Source organism: Anolis carolinensis, unplaced genomic scaffold (genome assembly GCF_035594765.1).
Source record: "Anolis carolinensis isolate JA03-04 unplaced genomic scaffold, rAnoCar3.1.pri scaffold_8, whole genome shotgun sequence".
In the NCBI taxonomy this organism is placed as follows: domain Eukaryota; kingdom Metazoa; phylum Chordata; class Lepidosauria; order Squamata; family Dactyloidae; genus Anolis; species Anolis carolinensis.
In genome coordinates, this window is record NW_026943819.1 from 9,858,217 (window position 1) to 9,873,953 (window position 15,737).

The 15,737-nt window shown below is 39.6% G+C and overlaps 1 protein-coding gene across 4 annotated transcripts in view; it reads right to left on the reverse strand.

Annotated features, from left to right (window-relative positions):
• ebf2 (EBF transcription factor 2) overlaps window positions 1-15,737 on the reverse strand; it is a 237,313-nt gene that overhangs the window by 53,989 nt on the left and 167,587 nt on the right. For all 4 annotated transcript variants that reach the window (XM_062960844.1, XM_062960847.1, XM_062960846.1 and 1 more), the window contains one exon: window positions 1,228-1,309. In XM_062960844.1, the coding sequence (XP_062816914.1) occupies window positions 1,228-1,309 (82 nt within the window). The remainder of the gene's footprint in view (window positions 1-1,227; window positions 1,310-15,737) is intronic.

Genomic DNA, 15,737 nt, shown 5'->3' on the forward strand with positions numbered 1-15,737 from the left:
AGGATGGTAAAACATCTGGGCATCCTCTGGGCAACATCCTTGCAGACAGCCAATTCTCTCACAACAGAAGCAACTTTCTCAAGCCGCTCCTGACACAAAAAAATACGTTTGAAATGGAATATTCTGGTTCCTGAGTTTAGAAGACAATTTCAAATTGTCTTCTCCTTCTCGCCCTTCTTCTTCTTTTTTTTTTAATGTTTATGACTACCGATTCATGACAGATGCAGACGGGAAGTCCTCCTGCATCGTGGGATGGGCTCCATCACTTTTCATTGCCTCAATGGCTTAGAACTGTTTTAGAAATGGGGAGGGGGTTATGGGATAAGGTCCTAATAATAATAATAATAATAATAATAATAATAATAATAATAATAATAATAACAATAACTTTATTTATATACCGCCCTATCTCCCGGATGGTCCTAAGAATCTCTTTATCCTGTAGCACAATACGGAGATAAACTATCAGCACAGAATAGAGACGCTGGGAAATCTAGAAAGATCATAATCTGAAAATACAAGGTGTTTGAAAAAAGAACTCCCTAGTTTTAATGTATTTTACATTACAACTAGGGAGTTCTTTTCCAACACCCTGTATCACAGCCCAACAAAAACATTTATTGGTGTCTTGGTTTTTAAGGCCTGTTTCTGGGGTTATTTGGAGCACTGATCCAGTAAATTGCACTGAATAGACTGCATCAGTTATAGTTGATTATCATGGTTTTCTATGGGCAAGCAGATGGGAACTGGTAGGTGCCATATGTTCTGAAAACTAGCACCATTTTTAGAATCAGCAGGTCAAATATACCCAGAAACAATACTAAGATTTGAGGCATCAAAATGTGTATTGGTGTGTGTATTCTGTGCATAGTCAAATCCACGAAACCAGAGGGCCGACCATAATTTCTTTTATAAAGTAACTTTCCAAGCAAGTACTAGGGCAGCTGTGCAGGCAAGTGTTTCATTTCTGAGTGTCAAATCAAATATACATTGCCGGTCAGTGCGGCACATCATTTGTCCGCTTGGGGATTCCAAAAGGGAAGTGATAAGGAAGCAAAGATCAAACATGACAAATGCGGGGAAAAAGAACTTTAAACTGTATATGATGGGCTTTATCATTGACTGTCATCTCATTTATTGCTTGCAGTGTTGGTGATGAGTGATGATGGAAGTAAACGCTGAAGACAGACCGACAACCCACGTAACAGTAAATCCCATCCCGCTTACCTGGAACCGTCGCATATCTCGAGGGTTCCCAGCCGTTTTCAAACAATTCTGATTGCACTTGAGGAAAAATTTTAAGAAGAATCTGTAGGGTAAAACAAAGAGAATCTGTGTGACATCCTTCATTTGAGAAAAAGAAAATCAACCTCTGCTATTTACCCACGTTTGCTTATATGATTGTGCCCCTGGCAGAATCCATCGGGGGATATCAACAGACTGTCTAAAAAACGGATCCTGTCAATTAAAATAGATGAAAATGACACTTCTGGATACACCTATTCATCCTCTAAAACAGTAGAGAATATTGTTTGAAACCAGAGATCTTCTAAGTTGTTTAGTTCAAAAGTATACTGGAGGAACATTCAACTTAAAACATACATATGCAGATGAGACATACATATATTCCCTATAAAACCAATAGAAACACTTGTATACAGTAGAGTCTCACTTATCCAACATAAACGGGCCGGTAGAACGTTGGATAAGCGAATATGTTGGATAATAAGGAGAGATTAAGGATAAGCCTATTAAATATGAAATTAGGTTATGATTTTACAAATTAAGCTCCAAAACATCATGTTATACAACAAATCTGGCAGAAAATGTAGTTCAATATGCAGTAATGCTATGTAGTAATTACTGTATTTACGAATTTCGCACCAAAATATCATGATATATTGAAAACATTGACTACAAAAATGCGTTGGATAATCCAGAACGTTGGATAAGCGAGTGTTGGATAAGTGAGACTCTACTGTACTTCTAATGAATGCAAGTTTTCTGTACATCTCTTTCACTGAATATGGAGAATATTCACATATTACATAGGGTTTCTCAATGGATGCACATCCTGCAATCTACAATCTAAGGTTCATGTAGATGCTTCATTGAGTCTATTTTTATGATACAGAAACCTGGAAAAGACTTCCTGCCAATAGTTTGGAGATCCCACTTCATCTCAATCATGCAAAATAATTTTGCATTCACATTGAATTGCTGGTAGTCTTTCACATGAAAAAAGAAAGGAGATATGTGCAAGAACTATAATGAGCTTCAACATGGTATAGCAGACAAAATGTCGAGTCCCCATGTGGAAGGCAATGTTAATTCCTTGCTCAGTTCATAAGCCTTGGGCAAATCTTTGTAAATTATTTCACAAGATTGATAGGAATATACATAAGAGACACATCTGATTTTTTTTTAAAACCACAGACCTCCATTTGTTCCATAGAGAAAGAAGCAAAGCAATCAGGTAGGAGATATAGTGGGGAGATAGTGCATATCCTCCATGGACTTCTTACAGGGCTATCTATTGCTGCCATTACCACTGTAACCACTATGGTCCTACAATGTCATCTACAATTGACTCTCCTGTCGTGATGTGCCGGCACAGTGGTGAATATAGTTGGTAGCCCTTATACCGTTCAATGACTTATGGCTCACTGAGAGAAGACAGTCCTTTTCTGAATGAGGTATTGAAGTAGAAGTGGGCCCAATCTCAAACACATTCCTAAATAATATGTAAGGGCAATAGCAAAATACGCCCCTCAAACACACAATAAGAGTAAAATATGACCTTTATACATTGTTGGGACCAGTAAGACCATTTAATAATTTGGGATTGGATATAAGATATACAAGATATATAAGATATACAGATTGGATATAAGATATAAGATATACAACCTTAAATGAGACATCCCCCACCTTTGCTTCTTTTAAAAAGCAGCTAAAAACTTGGCTTTTTCGCTGCGCATTTGAATAATTGAGTCCCCATGAACAAAAGTCAGGTTAATGCACCTTCTTTTGCACAGGTCCCTCTTCTCATAACAAATTGGCTGTCCGTCTCCCACCCCTTCCTCAGAAACGTTTATTTATTTATTTATTTCTCACATTTATATCCCACCCTTCTCACCCGAAGGGACTCAGGGCGGCTTACAACAGTGGCAATAATTAGATGCCCATACAAACCAATATAAAACAGTACATAAAACAGTTCCAAAGCATAATAACAAATTTATTTAATGCTTAGACCATAGGTCTTTTGCATGCAAGACAAACAAACAAATACACAAAAGCCGGACCATCAAATACAATATAAAACATGCCATTAAAACCCTATATAAATCATTAAAACATTAAAATGCTGCAAATATCAATGTCCTTCAAATACTACATATTTCATGGATTAGCACCAACATAATTAAAAACAAGATAAAAAGTAGAGCATTATTAAAACCCAAGCAGTTAAAACTATTAAAATACATTATGAATTAAAAATATACATTTCAAACATAAAATCAGATCCGTTTACACTTTGTCCTTTGGCTCCAAAGCACTTTAGAATTGTATTATTGTGTTATTGTAATATTGTATTATTGTATTATTGCACCTTAGTTTAATCCCCTCCACCAACCTGGTGGTCCATTTTATCCTACTTTATTTTTAACTGATTTATATGTTAACTGAGTTTTATGGTTTAATGTATTGTTTTGTTTAAAGTAACTGTTTTGCATAAATGCTGTTTTTACTGTGACTATTTGTTCTGTATCTTCGGGCCTGTGTCCCATGTAGCCGCCCCGAGTCCCTGCTGGGAGATGGTGGCGGGATAGAAAAATAAAGTTACTTACTTACTTACTTACATCATGAAATTATTCACATACTGGGCAGTACTATGAGTTACAGCATGAACAGTATTGTATAGAATCATGGGCTATCCAGTCCAACCCCATTCTGCCAAGAAGCAGGAAAATTGCATTCAAAGCACTCCCGAAATATGGCCTTCCAGCCTCTGTTTGAAAGCCTCCAAAGAAGGAGCCTCCACCACACTCCGGAGTCAGAGAGTTCCACTGCTGAACAGCTCTCACAGTGAGGAAGTTCTTCCTGATGTTCAGGTGGAATCTCCTTTCCTGTAGTTTGAAGCCATTGTTCCGCATCCTAGTCTCCAGGGCAGCAGAAAACAAGTTTGCTCCCTCCTCCCTATGACTTCCCTTCACATCTTGATCCATGGTCCTCATCATGTCTCCTCTCAGCCTTCTCTTCTTCAGGCTAAACATGCCCAGCTCTTGAAGCCACTCTTCATAGGGCTTGTTCTCCAGACCCTTGATCCTTTTAGTCACCCTCCTCTGGACACATTCCAGCTTGTCAACATCTCCCTTCAATTGAGGTGCCCAGAATTGGACACGGTATTCCAGGTGTGGTCTGACCAAGGCAGAATAGAGGGGGAGCAGGACTTCCCTGGATCTATCTTGGGTATCTTGGTGTCCTATTACACTGGCCAACACTCATTTTAGTTCCTCAAATGTTAGCTCTGTTTCTGGGTATATTTGACCCGCTGATTCCAAAAATGGCACCAGTTTCCCCATCTACTATATATTTATTTTATTTATTTACTACATTATATCCCGCTCTTCTCACCCCGAAGGGGACTAGTTGCCTATCTGCTTGCTCATAGAAAATCATGATAACCATATCTAAGAAACCATTCCAATGCAATTTTCTGAATCACTACCTCATATAACACCAAGAATAGGCCTAAAACCAAGGGCCGGGCTGTGGCGCAGGCTGGTTAGCAGCCAGCTGCTAATCACTCTGACCAAGAGGTCATGAGTCGAGGCCAGACCGTGTCGGGGTGAGTACCCAACAATTAAAATAAAAAATAGCCCCTGCTTGTTGTTGACCTAAGCAACCCGAAAGATAGTTGCATCTATCAAGTAGGAAGTTTAGGTACCACTTATATGTGGGGAGGCTAATTTACGACACCATAAAAATCTTCCACCTGACGTTGGAATGAGGAAGTTGCCGTCGCAGTGGATGATGAAGCATCTGCTCCCCTGTGGCCGGAATCAAGCATACCCTCAGGAAGCTGGAAGCTGGAGAAAGTTTAAATTGCCTCTGTGTCTGTCTCTGTATCTGTTCTATATTTATATAGCATTGAATGTTTGCCTTATATGTGTACAATGTGATCCGCCCTGAGTCCCCTTCGGGGTGAGAAGGGCGGATTATAAATACTGTAAATAAATAAACTAAAAGCAAGATACCAAGATTTTTCTTTTGGTTGGGCTGTGTTATCCTTGCCTTCTATAGATATTAGTATAGAACTGCTACAGTTTAAAATAAGTGAACTTGCCACGGGCTTTCATCTGAAACGTCTTCAGTTCAAACAATCCAGAACAAAAATGAGAATGAACATTCACCTCTCTCTTTCTCTCTTTTTCAGTCTAGCTCTTTCTTTTCTCTTCGAAAATATTTTCATAAGGTATTGTTCTGGTTGAGTTTCTTTTTTTAAAAAAATAAAACTTGTTTGCCCTGATGTCCTAGTGGTACATTTAAATTGCAAAAAGGGGAGGGAGAGGAGAGACCCACCGCTTTAACTGGGACACAAAAAATTCATGAAGGCTGCAGGACAAAATAAAATGCATTCATATACGAGCTGAGCCTTTCCAAGGAGGGGGCGGGAGCCGAAAGTCAGCTGGGAACACAATGAGCAATTTATTTATTTATTTCCCTTGCTGAGTGCTTGTCTTAAAAAAATCGCTTTTGCAGTAAGTTAAAGTCCCAGGTGAGCTAGGCCTAGTTCCCTTTCTGTTACTATGACAACGAATTTTTACCGCAGTCCCAAAGTCCCTACAGAACTCACACATTCATGGCTTGAATTAGAACTTTAAAGGAGAAAGATGTATATTTTTCCCAAGGTTTAACAACAAGAAAAACAAGCAATGGAAAAAATAGGGGGTGGGGGACACACACACAACGGACCCCCCAAGCCTGACGCATACATGCAACAGCGTTACATGTCCGATAAAGCCTTTGGTTTTGTTTTCCCCTGAACTTCCAAAACTATGGAGTCTTTCTGCCAACAGACAGACAAAGGAACTATGTTATCATTCGCTTCATTTACCAGAACCAGTAAATAAACAATAAGGAGAGGATGGCGCTTTCTGTTTAAAAACTGTATTAACAGATTAATGTTAAATATAGAGAAAGGAACTTTCAGCATATTAATATCCCTCCCCAGTTCACATTTCTCAGTGGGACTGATAAAAAGCAAACTTGTTTCTCCTTCAGATGATGTCTGTACGATTTTCCCTTTGTGTCTAAGACAGAGTACGGAAATGTAACTAAAAGCGCAGATGTCTATAATCTACAGTGAAACGTAAAAAGGAAAGTATGGTGTATAATCTATATATATAAAAATGAGTGATGGCATCACGGCGACCAACAAAACAACAAAGCTACAGGCCCCCCAACCTCGAAATTTGACAACACAACCCATCATCCACGCCTCTAGGTTGATACAATAAAAAGAAAAGAAAAATAAAGTCCTAATTAGAAGGAAATGAATAATTGTTTTTATCCAATTGCTGCCAGTTAGAGGACTAATCTCTGCCCACTTGGTCTCCTAGCAACCAACTCAGCCCAGGGGACTGGCAGACTTAGGCCTCAGGCCTCTTCCACAGATTATCTAATTTGCACTGGATTATATAGCAGTGTAGACTCAAGGCCCTTCCACACAGCTCTATAACCCATTTACCCTTTACCTTAACTACCACCAATTCCTCAATACTTTATTTCCCATACCACCCTACTTCGCCACTGCAACACATGGCCAGGCACAGCTAGTATAGTATAAAGTAACAGATATATAAATTCTATATTTGTAATGTAATATTATCTTCTATAGAAACAAATTTTAGTAACAACTGTTTTCCAAACTGCAAAAGAAGGGGATTATGGTGTTGTACTAACATCAATCTAAACTGGATTTGAGTGGGATCAGTGGTAGATCATCTCACGTCTACTAGTAGTATATATAGTGATGTATACTCTACTTAAAGTATCCAATACTTGTATTCTCATTCACTAAATTAGTATAGTTCTTAACATAAAGGTGGCAACACTTACAAAGGTATTACAGAAAAACTATTACAGTTTCTAGTTTTAATTCCAGTTTTGCTGAATAGAAATGAAAACCAAACAAAGTCTTATTATCGACTTAATAATAATCTTAGGTGCTGTCTCAGCATTGAATCGAATTAATTAATAGTTCCTAACATACAAAAGTACAATTTGGCAACCATTCACATAAGTCTTAATGCAAAACTGTTACCGTTGCTGGTTTAGTTCCAGTTTTGCCAAATCAAATAAATGAAAACCAAACAAAATCTTGCTAATGTTCTTAAGTGTTAGTGGAGCATTGATAAAGTCAAGTAAATAACATAACATATGTATAAGTTCTTCGTAGAGTAGCTCCTGGATACAAGTCATATACCTATATGTTTCAGAGTTAAAGGAATCAGTTGTTGTTTTTGGGTGTTGAGACTAATCTGTTGCTGGGTATCAGGGATGGTCAAGTGATCTGTACAGAAATGTGTCTGTGTGTGGCTGGCGATGAAAAATCTGCACACAATTTCCCAGCTGATACCACATAACAAACTTGTTATATATAACCTGCATGGATACAGGTGTATTCAGAATGTAGGCTCAATTTATACTTATCAAAATAATATGGAGTAGTGCTCTGGAGTTGCGCCATGCAAACGAGTGTATTGGGGCCACCACTGCTCTGCCACCCGTCAGAAGGAGCTCCCTGGCGAAGTCTTGCTTATGAAGTCACTTCTGGCAAGGTCCCAACTGGACACCCTGCCTTTCCAAAACAAGGGAAAATGAACTTTACTCTGGAGCTTCCAAAATGACCTCAGTTGTGGAGGCACAGACAACTGGATCTGGTCTAATCCAGTGTCCACATGTCCATACGTCCAACAGATCCAGCAAAAGTGATGTCACCAGCAAGGCTCTGCCAGGGAACAGCTTCTGACAGGTGACACAGGGATGGGTCTTTTTGACTGTTGCTTAAGTTGTGAATGTGTATGGATCAACATTTATACATATTAATAAATATTAGGGGGCCCCTGGTAGCAAAGTGTGTTAAAGCGCTGAGCTGCTGAACTTGCAGACCAAAAGGTCCCAGGTTCAAATCCCGGGAACGGAGTGAGCGCCCGCTGTTGCTCCAGCTCCTGCCAAACTAGCAGTTCGAAAACATGCCAATGTGAGTAGATCAATAGGTACCGCTCCGGCAGGAAGGTAAGGGCGCTCCATGCAGTCATGTCGGCCACATGACCTTGGAGGTGGCTACGGACAACGCCGGCTCTTCGGCTTAGAAATGGAGATGAGCACCAACCCCCAGAGTCAGACACGACTGGACTTAACGTCAGGGGAAACCTTTGCCTTTACTTTAATAAATATTAAATATTGAAGTTTCTTATGGTTCATGTCTTCCAACCGTTGAAGTGGCCTCAAGTGGCTTCCTGTTGATACCATAAAGACTGGATATGATCCTGATGTAGTCAACACATTTGGAGGAAACCAGGTAGGAGAAGGCTAACCTAAAGAGTTTGCAGCTTCTACTATAACTTTAAACATTGACATTGAAGCAATGTTCCTACATCATCAGCTTCGCTGGACTGACCACTTTGTCCGAATGCTCGATCACCATCTCCCAAAGCAGTTACTCTACTCCCAACTCAAGAACAGAAAACAGAATGTTGGTGGACAGGAAAAGAGATTTAAAGACGGGCTTAAAGCTAACCTTAAAAACTGTGGCATAGAAATTGAGAACTGGGAAGCCCTGGCTCTTGAGCGCTCTAGCTGGAGGTCAGCTGTGACCAGCAGTGCTGTGGAATCTGAAGAGGCACGAATGGAGGACAAAAGGGATAAACGTGCCAAGTGTAAGGCACATCAAGCCAACTCTGACCGGGATCGCCTTCCACCTGGGAACTGATTTCCTCACTGCGGGTCAAGAATAGGGCTCTACAGTCACCTACGTACTCACCACCAAGACACTACATTTGGAAAGCCATAATAATAATAATAATAATAATAATAATAATAATAATAATAATAATAATAATGTTGTGAGATGAGATCCAGCATGTCTATCTTGTTTGCTGTGTCATACAATAAAATAATAATAATAATTCATTGGAACTTATGCCTCAAGAACCACCTCCCAGTAGTAAAGAACTGGTGGGATCACAAACCTGCAAAAGTATTGGAAAATGAGCACACAAAGATACTGTGGGACTTCCGAATCCAGACTGACAAAGTTCTGGAACACAACACACCAGACATCACAGTTGTGGAAAAGAAAAAGGTTTGGATCATTGATGTCGCCATCCCAGGTGACAGTCACATTGACAAAAAACAACAGGAAAAACTCAAGACCTCAAGATCGAACTTCAAAGACTCTGGCAGAAACCAGTGCAGGTGGTCCCGGTGGTGATGGATACATTGGGTGCCGTGCCAATAGACATTGACAAAATCACGATCTCCCAACTGCAAAAGGCCACTCTACTGGGATCTGCACGCATCATCTGAAAATACATCACACAGTCCTAGACACTTGGGATGTGTTCGACTTGTGATTTTGTGATACGAAATCCAGCATGTCTATCTTGTTTGCTGTGTCATATAATAATAATAATAATAATAATAATAATAATAATAATAATAATAATAATAATACTTTATTTATAACCCGCTTCCATCTCCCCAAGGGGACTTGGAGCAGTTCACATGGGGACCAAGCCCAATCAACAGATAAAATAATACGACAATAGCATATATAATTATAACAATAACAGTAAAATAACATTCATAAAATACATCAGTGAGCATCAGGACTAACCGGTGGGGCTATTAAGAAATTATAGGGAAGGCAGGCATATGCAAAAACACAAGGCAGTGAGATTCAGGAATAGGGTAATGTGCTGAGGGTCATACTCGGACAACGAGAGATCGCCTAAGTAAGTAAGTAAATCCTGAAGCACATGAATGGGATATATGTGGTCAAGACAGCTATTGATGAGGAAGAACACAAAACCTGGAAGAGTATAGGTCAGTTTGCTTTGTTAGAGTTTAGTGGGAAGGGCAAGATCTGTTCTCCTCCTTCCTCTTTCTGAGTTTGCAGCAATTGAAGTAAATTGTGGATGGAGGGAAAAAATGAGAGAAGAGATAAACTAGTCATTTCAGAAGATGAAAAAGTAAAATGTCAAATGATTCACTGGCACTTTCCCTGCCAAAGTGGTACAATTGATTGGGTATTTAGCAATTTCACCTTCAGTGTCCATCACATATTTCTTCCAAGTCTTAGATATCTCCAAAAAAGCTTGACTCACTAAAAGAGTTGCTCCGCCAGCACTTCAACATCATACTATTGGCCACTTTAAAAGTACACCACCCAAAGTCACATAGGATGTTTTAGCATTTCAGCTCTAGTGGGTCATTGTCGGTGCTCTAACTTATTATGGATATTTTATTTGGTTCCAAACCCCAGTAGAAACATTAAAAGGCCGATTTTTCTTCCTCTGGCTTTTGGCTTTTTTAAACACTCACATATGCACAGGACTTGTTTTGTTTTTATCTTCCCTTTACTTGAACCATGTCATTCATCCCCTTCCCTTCCTTTTTGATATTTTTTCCAGCCCGACTCTAACTGTAATGAAGTACTCATATAAAAGTCTGTGCATTCTTTTAAATGTATGCCCAGATATTTTACATGTTTGCATCTGGTAAGGACATTAATATTTATTGAGGTATTACAATAAAAATGACTTTGGGGGAGAGGAAGAAAAGAGGAGGCAAAGCTTAACACTGCAGACATATGGAGAATAAGAGAGTTATAGAAGGATTTCCCACATATAGAAATACATATACAGATAAGAAAGCAACTTTTACAATTTTTCAAATGTGAAAAATTCACACAGGGATTAATGCAGGCTACAATTGTCAGAGAGCTCATGCTGGTTGATAGATATTGTTTCATCTATGACTGAAACTCTGGAAAGATACAACTTGCTCCACAATGTTTTTTAATCACTTGAAGGTAATCCCCACTCATTTGAAGTTCATGGCTTTTGAGAAGGATCCCAAGTCTCCTTAGGCATCTTCTAATATGGTTTCCAGGCCAAGAGCCTTCCAGATCCTGAGATTTCAGGCCCAAAACCCAAGGGCAGCCTCTGGCGAGAGGGTGGTTCTCACTGCTTTCACGCGGGAAGTCCCTGGTGATGCCATTAAACATGATACATTAAGCATTGCCCATAATTGCTTAGAGCATGCCATTCAAATTAATAACACATCTACCAAATGAGAACATATTTCTCCGGTTAGGTATGAAATTTTCCAAGCCCGCCACTGAATGCTCAAGATAACGTTTCCGAGCTCTGCTTTTATACCATTCGCGAGCTCCACATTAAAAGATCCCATAAAGGTTGTAGTCCAACCAAAGAAAGTTTTCCATGGGCGGAACAATACAAACTTTTTCCCAGGTGTGTTTTGAATTGAATGCCAAGAAACTTGCCATTGTTAATTTCCTAGTTGGAAATGGGTTTGTGGCTTGGGAAACCTAGCTGAGAAGGGGGGCAAAGTGTTGAAAATTCTGCAAATTTTGCCTAATATTCACACATCCTGAATTTCTTTGGAGGGAGGACTGGGTGATAATTATTATGTGAAATAATTTGCTTTTTTGAATGATAGCAATTTTCCACACACACATCCTGACAGATAGTCATGTGTGTTTTTTTGTACAGAATTATTCTTTTCTGCAGAAAGAGTAGCAACAAAACACAAAGAAAATTAGTCAGATATCATTTTTGTGCTGGGTTTTGTATAGAAAACAGCAATCTTGCACATACAGATCCGCTAAACCCTAAGTGGATATTTATTGTATGAGATCACTGTTTTGCTCGCTCTAGAGATATAAGCATTATTATAAGGAGCCACGGTGGGTTAAAAACTTGTGCCGGCTGAATGCTGACCTGAAGATTGGGTTGCTGACCTGAAGGTTGGCAGTTTGAACCCGGGAGATGGGGTGAGCTCCTGTCTGTCAGCTCTATCTTACAGGGACATGAGATAAGCCTCCCAGCAGGATGGTAACAACACAACCAGGAGTCCCCTGGGCAACGTCTTTGTAGGTCAACTTGCAGTATGTTCTCAAGTTGCTTCTGATGCAATAAAAATTGTGTTTTGCACAATTTTTTGTGTGTATGTGAAAAATTTTAAAAGCAATGTTACACACACACAAAATATGTGGCTGCCTAAAAGCAGCATTTTTGAGCAAACCTGTTGTTTTCATGCAAAAAAATGTATTTTTGTACAGAATAAGTTCCTGAAATGCTTTAGGATGTACAAACATATGGCAAGAACTCCTCAGAAATATTTGTCTTCTCTGTATCATGGAGAAATGTGTGGAAACTATTCATTCTTGTTTGTTAGGACAAAATAGTGTAATATTTTGGAGATTACAGATCCAGAGCCAGAGATTGGTACCACCTCCAGAAGCAGGAAATGAAAGGAGAAGCCTTGCTTTTGTTTCTTTGTGTATTTCATGTGATTGTAAAGGCATTGATGTTTGCCTATGTATGTTAATGCTGTGATCTGCTCTGAGTCCCCTAGGGAAGAAGGGTGGAATATAAATAAAGTGTGTTTATTGTTGTTGTTGTTGTTATTGTTATATTATTATTATTATTATTATTATTATTATTATTATTATTATTATTATTATTATTACTACTATTATTATTACACAGCAAACAAGATAGATATGCTGGATTTCATATCACAAATCTCAAGTCGAACACTTCCCAAGTGTCTAGGACTGTGTGATGTATTTTCGGATGATGCGTGCAGATCCCAGCAGGGTGGCCTTTTGCAGTTGGCAGATCGTAATTTTGTCCATGTCTATTGTTTCCAAATGCTGGCTGAGATCTTTTGGCACGGCACCCAGATTTGCCGATCACCACCGGGACCACCTGTACTGGTTTCTGCCAGAGTCTTTGAAGTTCAATCTTGAGGTCCTGATAGCGGCTGAGTTTTTCCTGTTGTTTTTCGTCAATGCGACTGCCACCTGGGATGGCGACATCAATGATCCAAACCTTTTTCTTTTCCACAACTGTGATGTCTGGTGTGTTGTGTTCCAGAACTTTGTCAGTCTGGATTCGGAAGTCCCACAGTATCTTTGTGTGCTCATTTTCCAATACTTTTGCAGGTTTCTGATCCCACCAGTTCTTTGCTGCTGGAAGGTGGTACTTGAGGCATAAGTTCCAATTAATCATTTGGGTCACGTAGTTGTGCCTCTGTTTGTAGTCTATCTGTGCAATTTTCTTACAGCAGCTGAGGATATGATCAATGGTTTCGTCAGTTTCCTTGCACAGTCTGCATTTTGGGTCATCAGCTGATTTTTCGATCTTGGCCTTAATTGCATTTGTTCTGATGGCTTGCTCCTGGGCTGCAAGGATCAGGCCTTCTGTCTCCTTCTTCAGGGTCCCATTCGTGAGCCAGAGCCAAGTCTTCTTTTTATCAGCTTTTCCTTCAATTTTGTCAAGGAACTTTCCATGCAATGTTTTGTTGTGCCAGCTGTTAGCTCTAGTTTGTAGTGCGGTTTTCTTGTACTGATTCTTTGTCTGCTGTGTTTTGAGGAGTTTCTGATTTTTGACTTCAATCAAAGCAGGTTCTTCACTTTGCTTTACATATTCTGCCAGGGCATGTTCTTCTTCATTGACTGCTTGTTTTACTTAACACACTTTTCAGTCAGGTCTTGTACATGAGAGTGCTACTGATTCAGTACTTCTGAAGCACAGAATTATCTTGCTTTCTGAAGGGAATGGGATTCTTCTCCTGTACCCTTTTACCCCTCTCCCTTGCTATTGCTGAACTGTTTTCTTTAATTTGCAGTATTATTTAGCTCTTTAAAATAAAGTAACAATTGCTAGAGCTGAGAAATTGCTTTAAAAGAAAACATGGAGCAGCAGAAGTGTAGGAAAGTGGAATATGCATAAGTACGCTTGCGGGACCATGGACTGGTAAATGAGCACAGTTGTGTAAATGGAGAGAGGTGTAATAATAAGGATACTTATGCTAGTACGTATCTGGTTCCATGATCATGCAACTGCTATAGAAAGGCAGCTTAAGGCAATAAAGTCCAAAGACAGCCCTCTTCATCCCCACAAGATGTGCTTCTGGTGGTGACGGGATCCAAGAAAGGCTCTTTGGGCCAGTTGTGTAAATGTTTGCTCTGACTGTTCTCAGATCAGCAAGATGCAGAACCCTTCCCAGTGCTTCCAAGCAAAGAAGGAAGGAGCACCAAACCAAAATGCTTTGCAGTAAACTTCTGACATCCTTAAGCATTCCAGAATCTAATGCCCTCCCTACTTCAATTGGACAGCTAAATTCATTCCCTCTCTCCACCTTCCAGGCTGAAGGTGTTGTCTTCATAACCCGTCCTTTCTCTCTTGGCCATCAGCTTGTATTACTATCAGGGACAAAGTCGCAAGGTTACCAAAGCTATTTTTCAGGTGCCGCAGTCCATACCCTCTAACACTTGACAAATGAAACAGGTTACCCTTGGCATTACATTATTTGAGCAAGCAGCCAGGGTTGAGCAAGGAAACAAAGCTATTTTCACAGGGATTTAGCAAGATACCCCCATGGCTTGTGACACACAGCTAGGAAAGACAGCAGGCATAGCAATTGTCTTATGAAGTGGATGATGAAAGGTACATATACTTCGCCATTTGTATCTCACCATTCCTCCAAAGCAAAACCTCAGAGGAAATTTGGAGACTCATAACTCAGGATGAACAGAATGGAATCATTCTAGTCTATAATTGTTCTGGGATTCTAGTTCAGAAACTGGTATTTCTGAATGTCAGGTTGGAATGAATTCTGCGCTCCTGCTGTTCTATCTGTCTAAGCCTGCCCCAATATATCTCAATATATTTCATCATTTCCCCAGTTTCGCATTTGTGTCTACTGCCGTCAGGGAATCGGTGTTGGAAGGGACCACAAGTTGAACGTAATATGACCCCCTACCAAGCAGGAATGCACAATGAAAGCACACCCGACAACATCGGTTTAAAGCAGTGGTTCCCAACCTGTGGTCAAAGATGGTCTGTGGCCTCACTGTTACTACTACAGATTTGTATAGTGCTTGCATTTTTCACTAGTGATTTTAATGGTCATTACCTTAACTCTAACTTCCTTTTATGTTAGACAATCTGTAAACTTCAAAAAAGAGATGCTATGGGAAGCCATCACAAAAAGAACTCCTGAGATTTTTTTATAGTCTTCTTTTTGTACCAGCCTTGAGGATAGGTATAATTTGAGTCAGGTCCATAACATGAGGAGAGATGGAAGTTTAACCATCCCTGCAATGGTAATACAGCAGAGTCTCACTTATCCAACACTCGCTTATCCAACGTTCTGGATTATCCAACGCATTTTTGTAGTCAATGTTTTCAATATATCGTGATATTTTGGTGCTAAATTCATAAATACAGTAATTACTACATAGCATTACTGCGTATTGAACTACTTTTTCTGCCAAATTTGTTATCTAACATGATGTTTTGGTGCTTCATTTATAAAATCATAACCTAATTTGATGTTTAATAGGCTTTTCCTTAATGCCTCCTTATTATCCAACATATTCGCTTATCCAACATTCTGCCAGCCCGTTT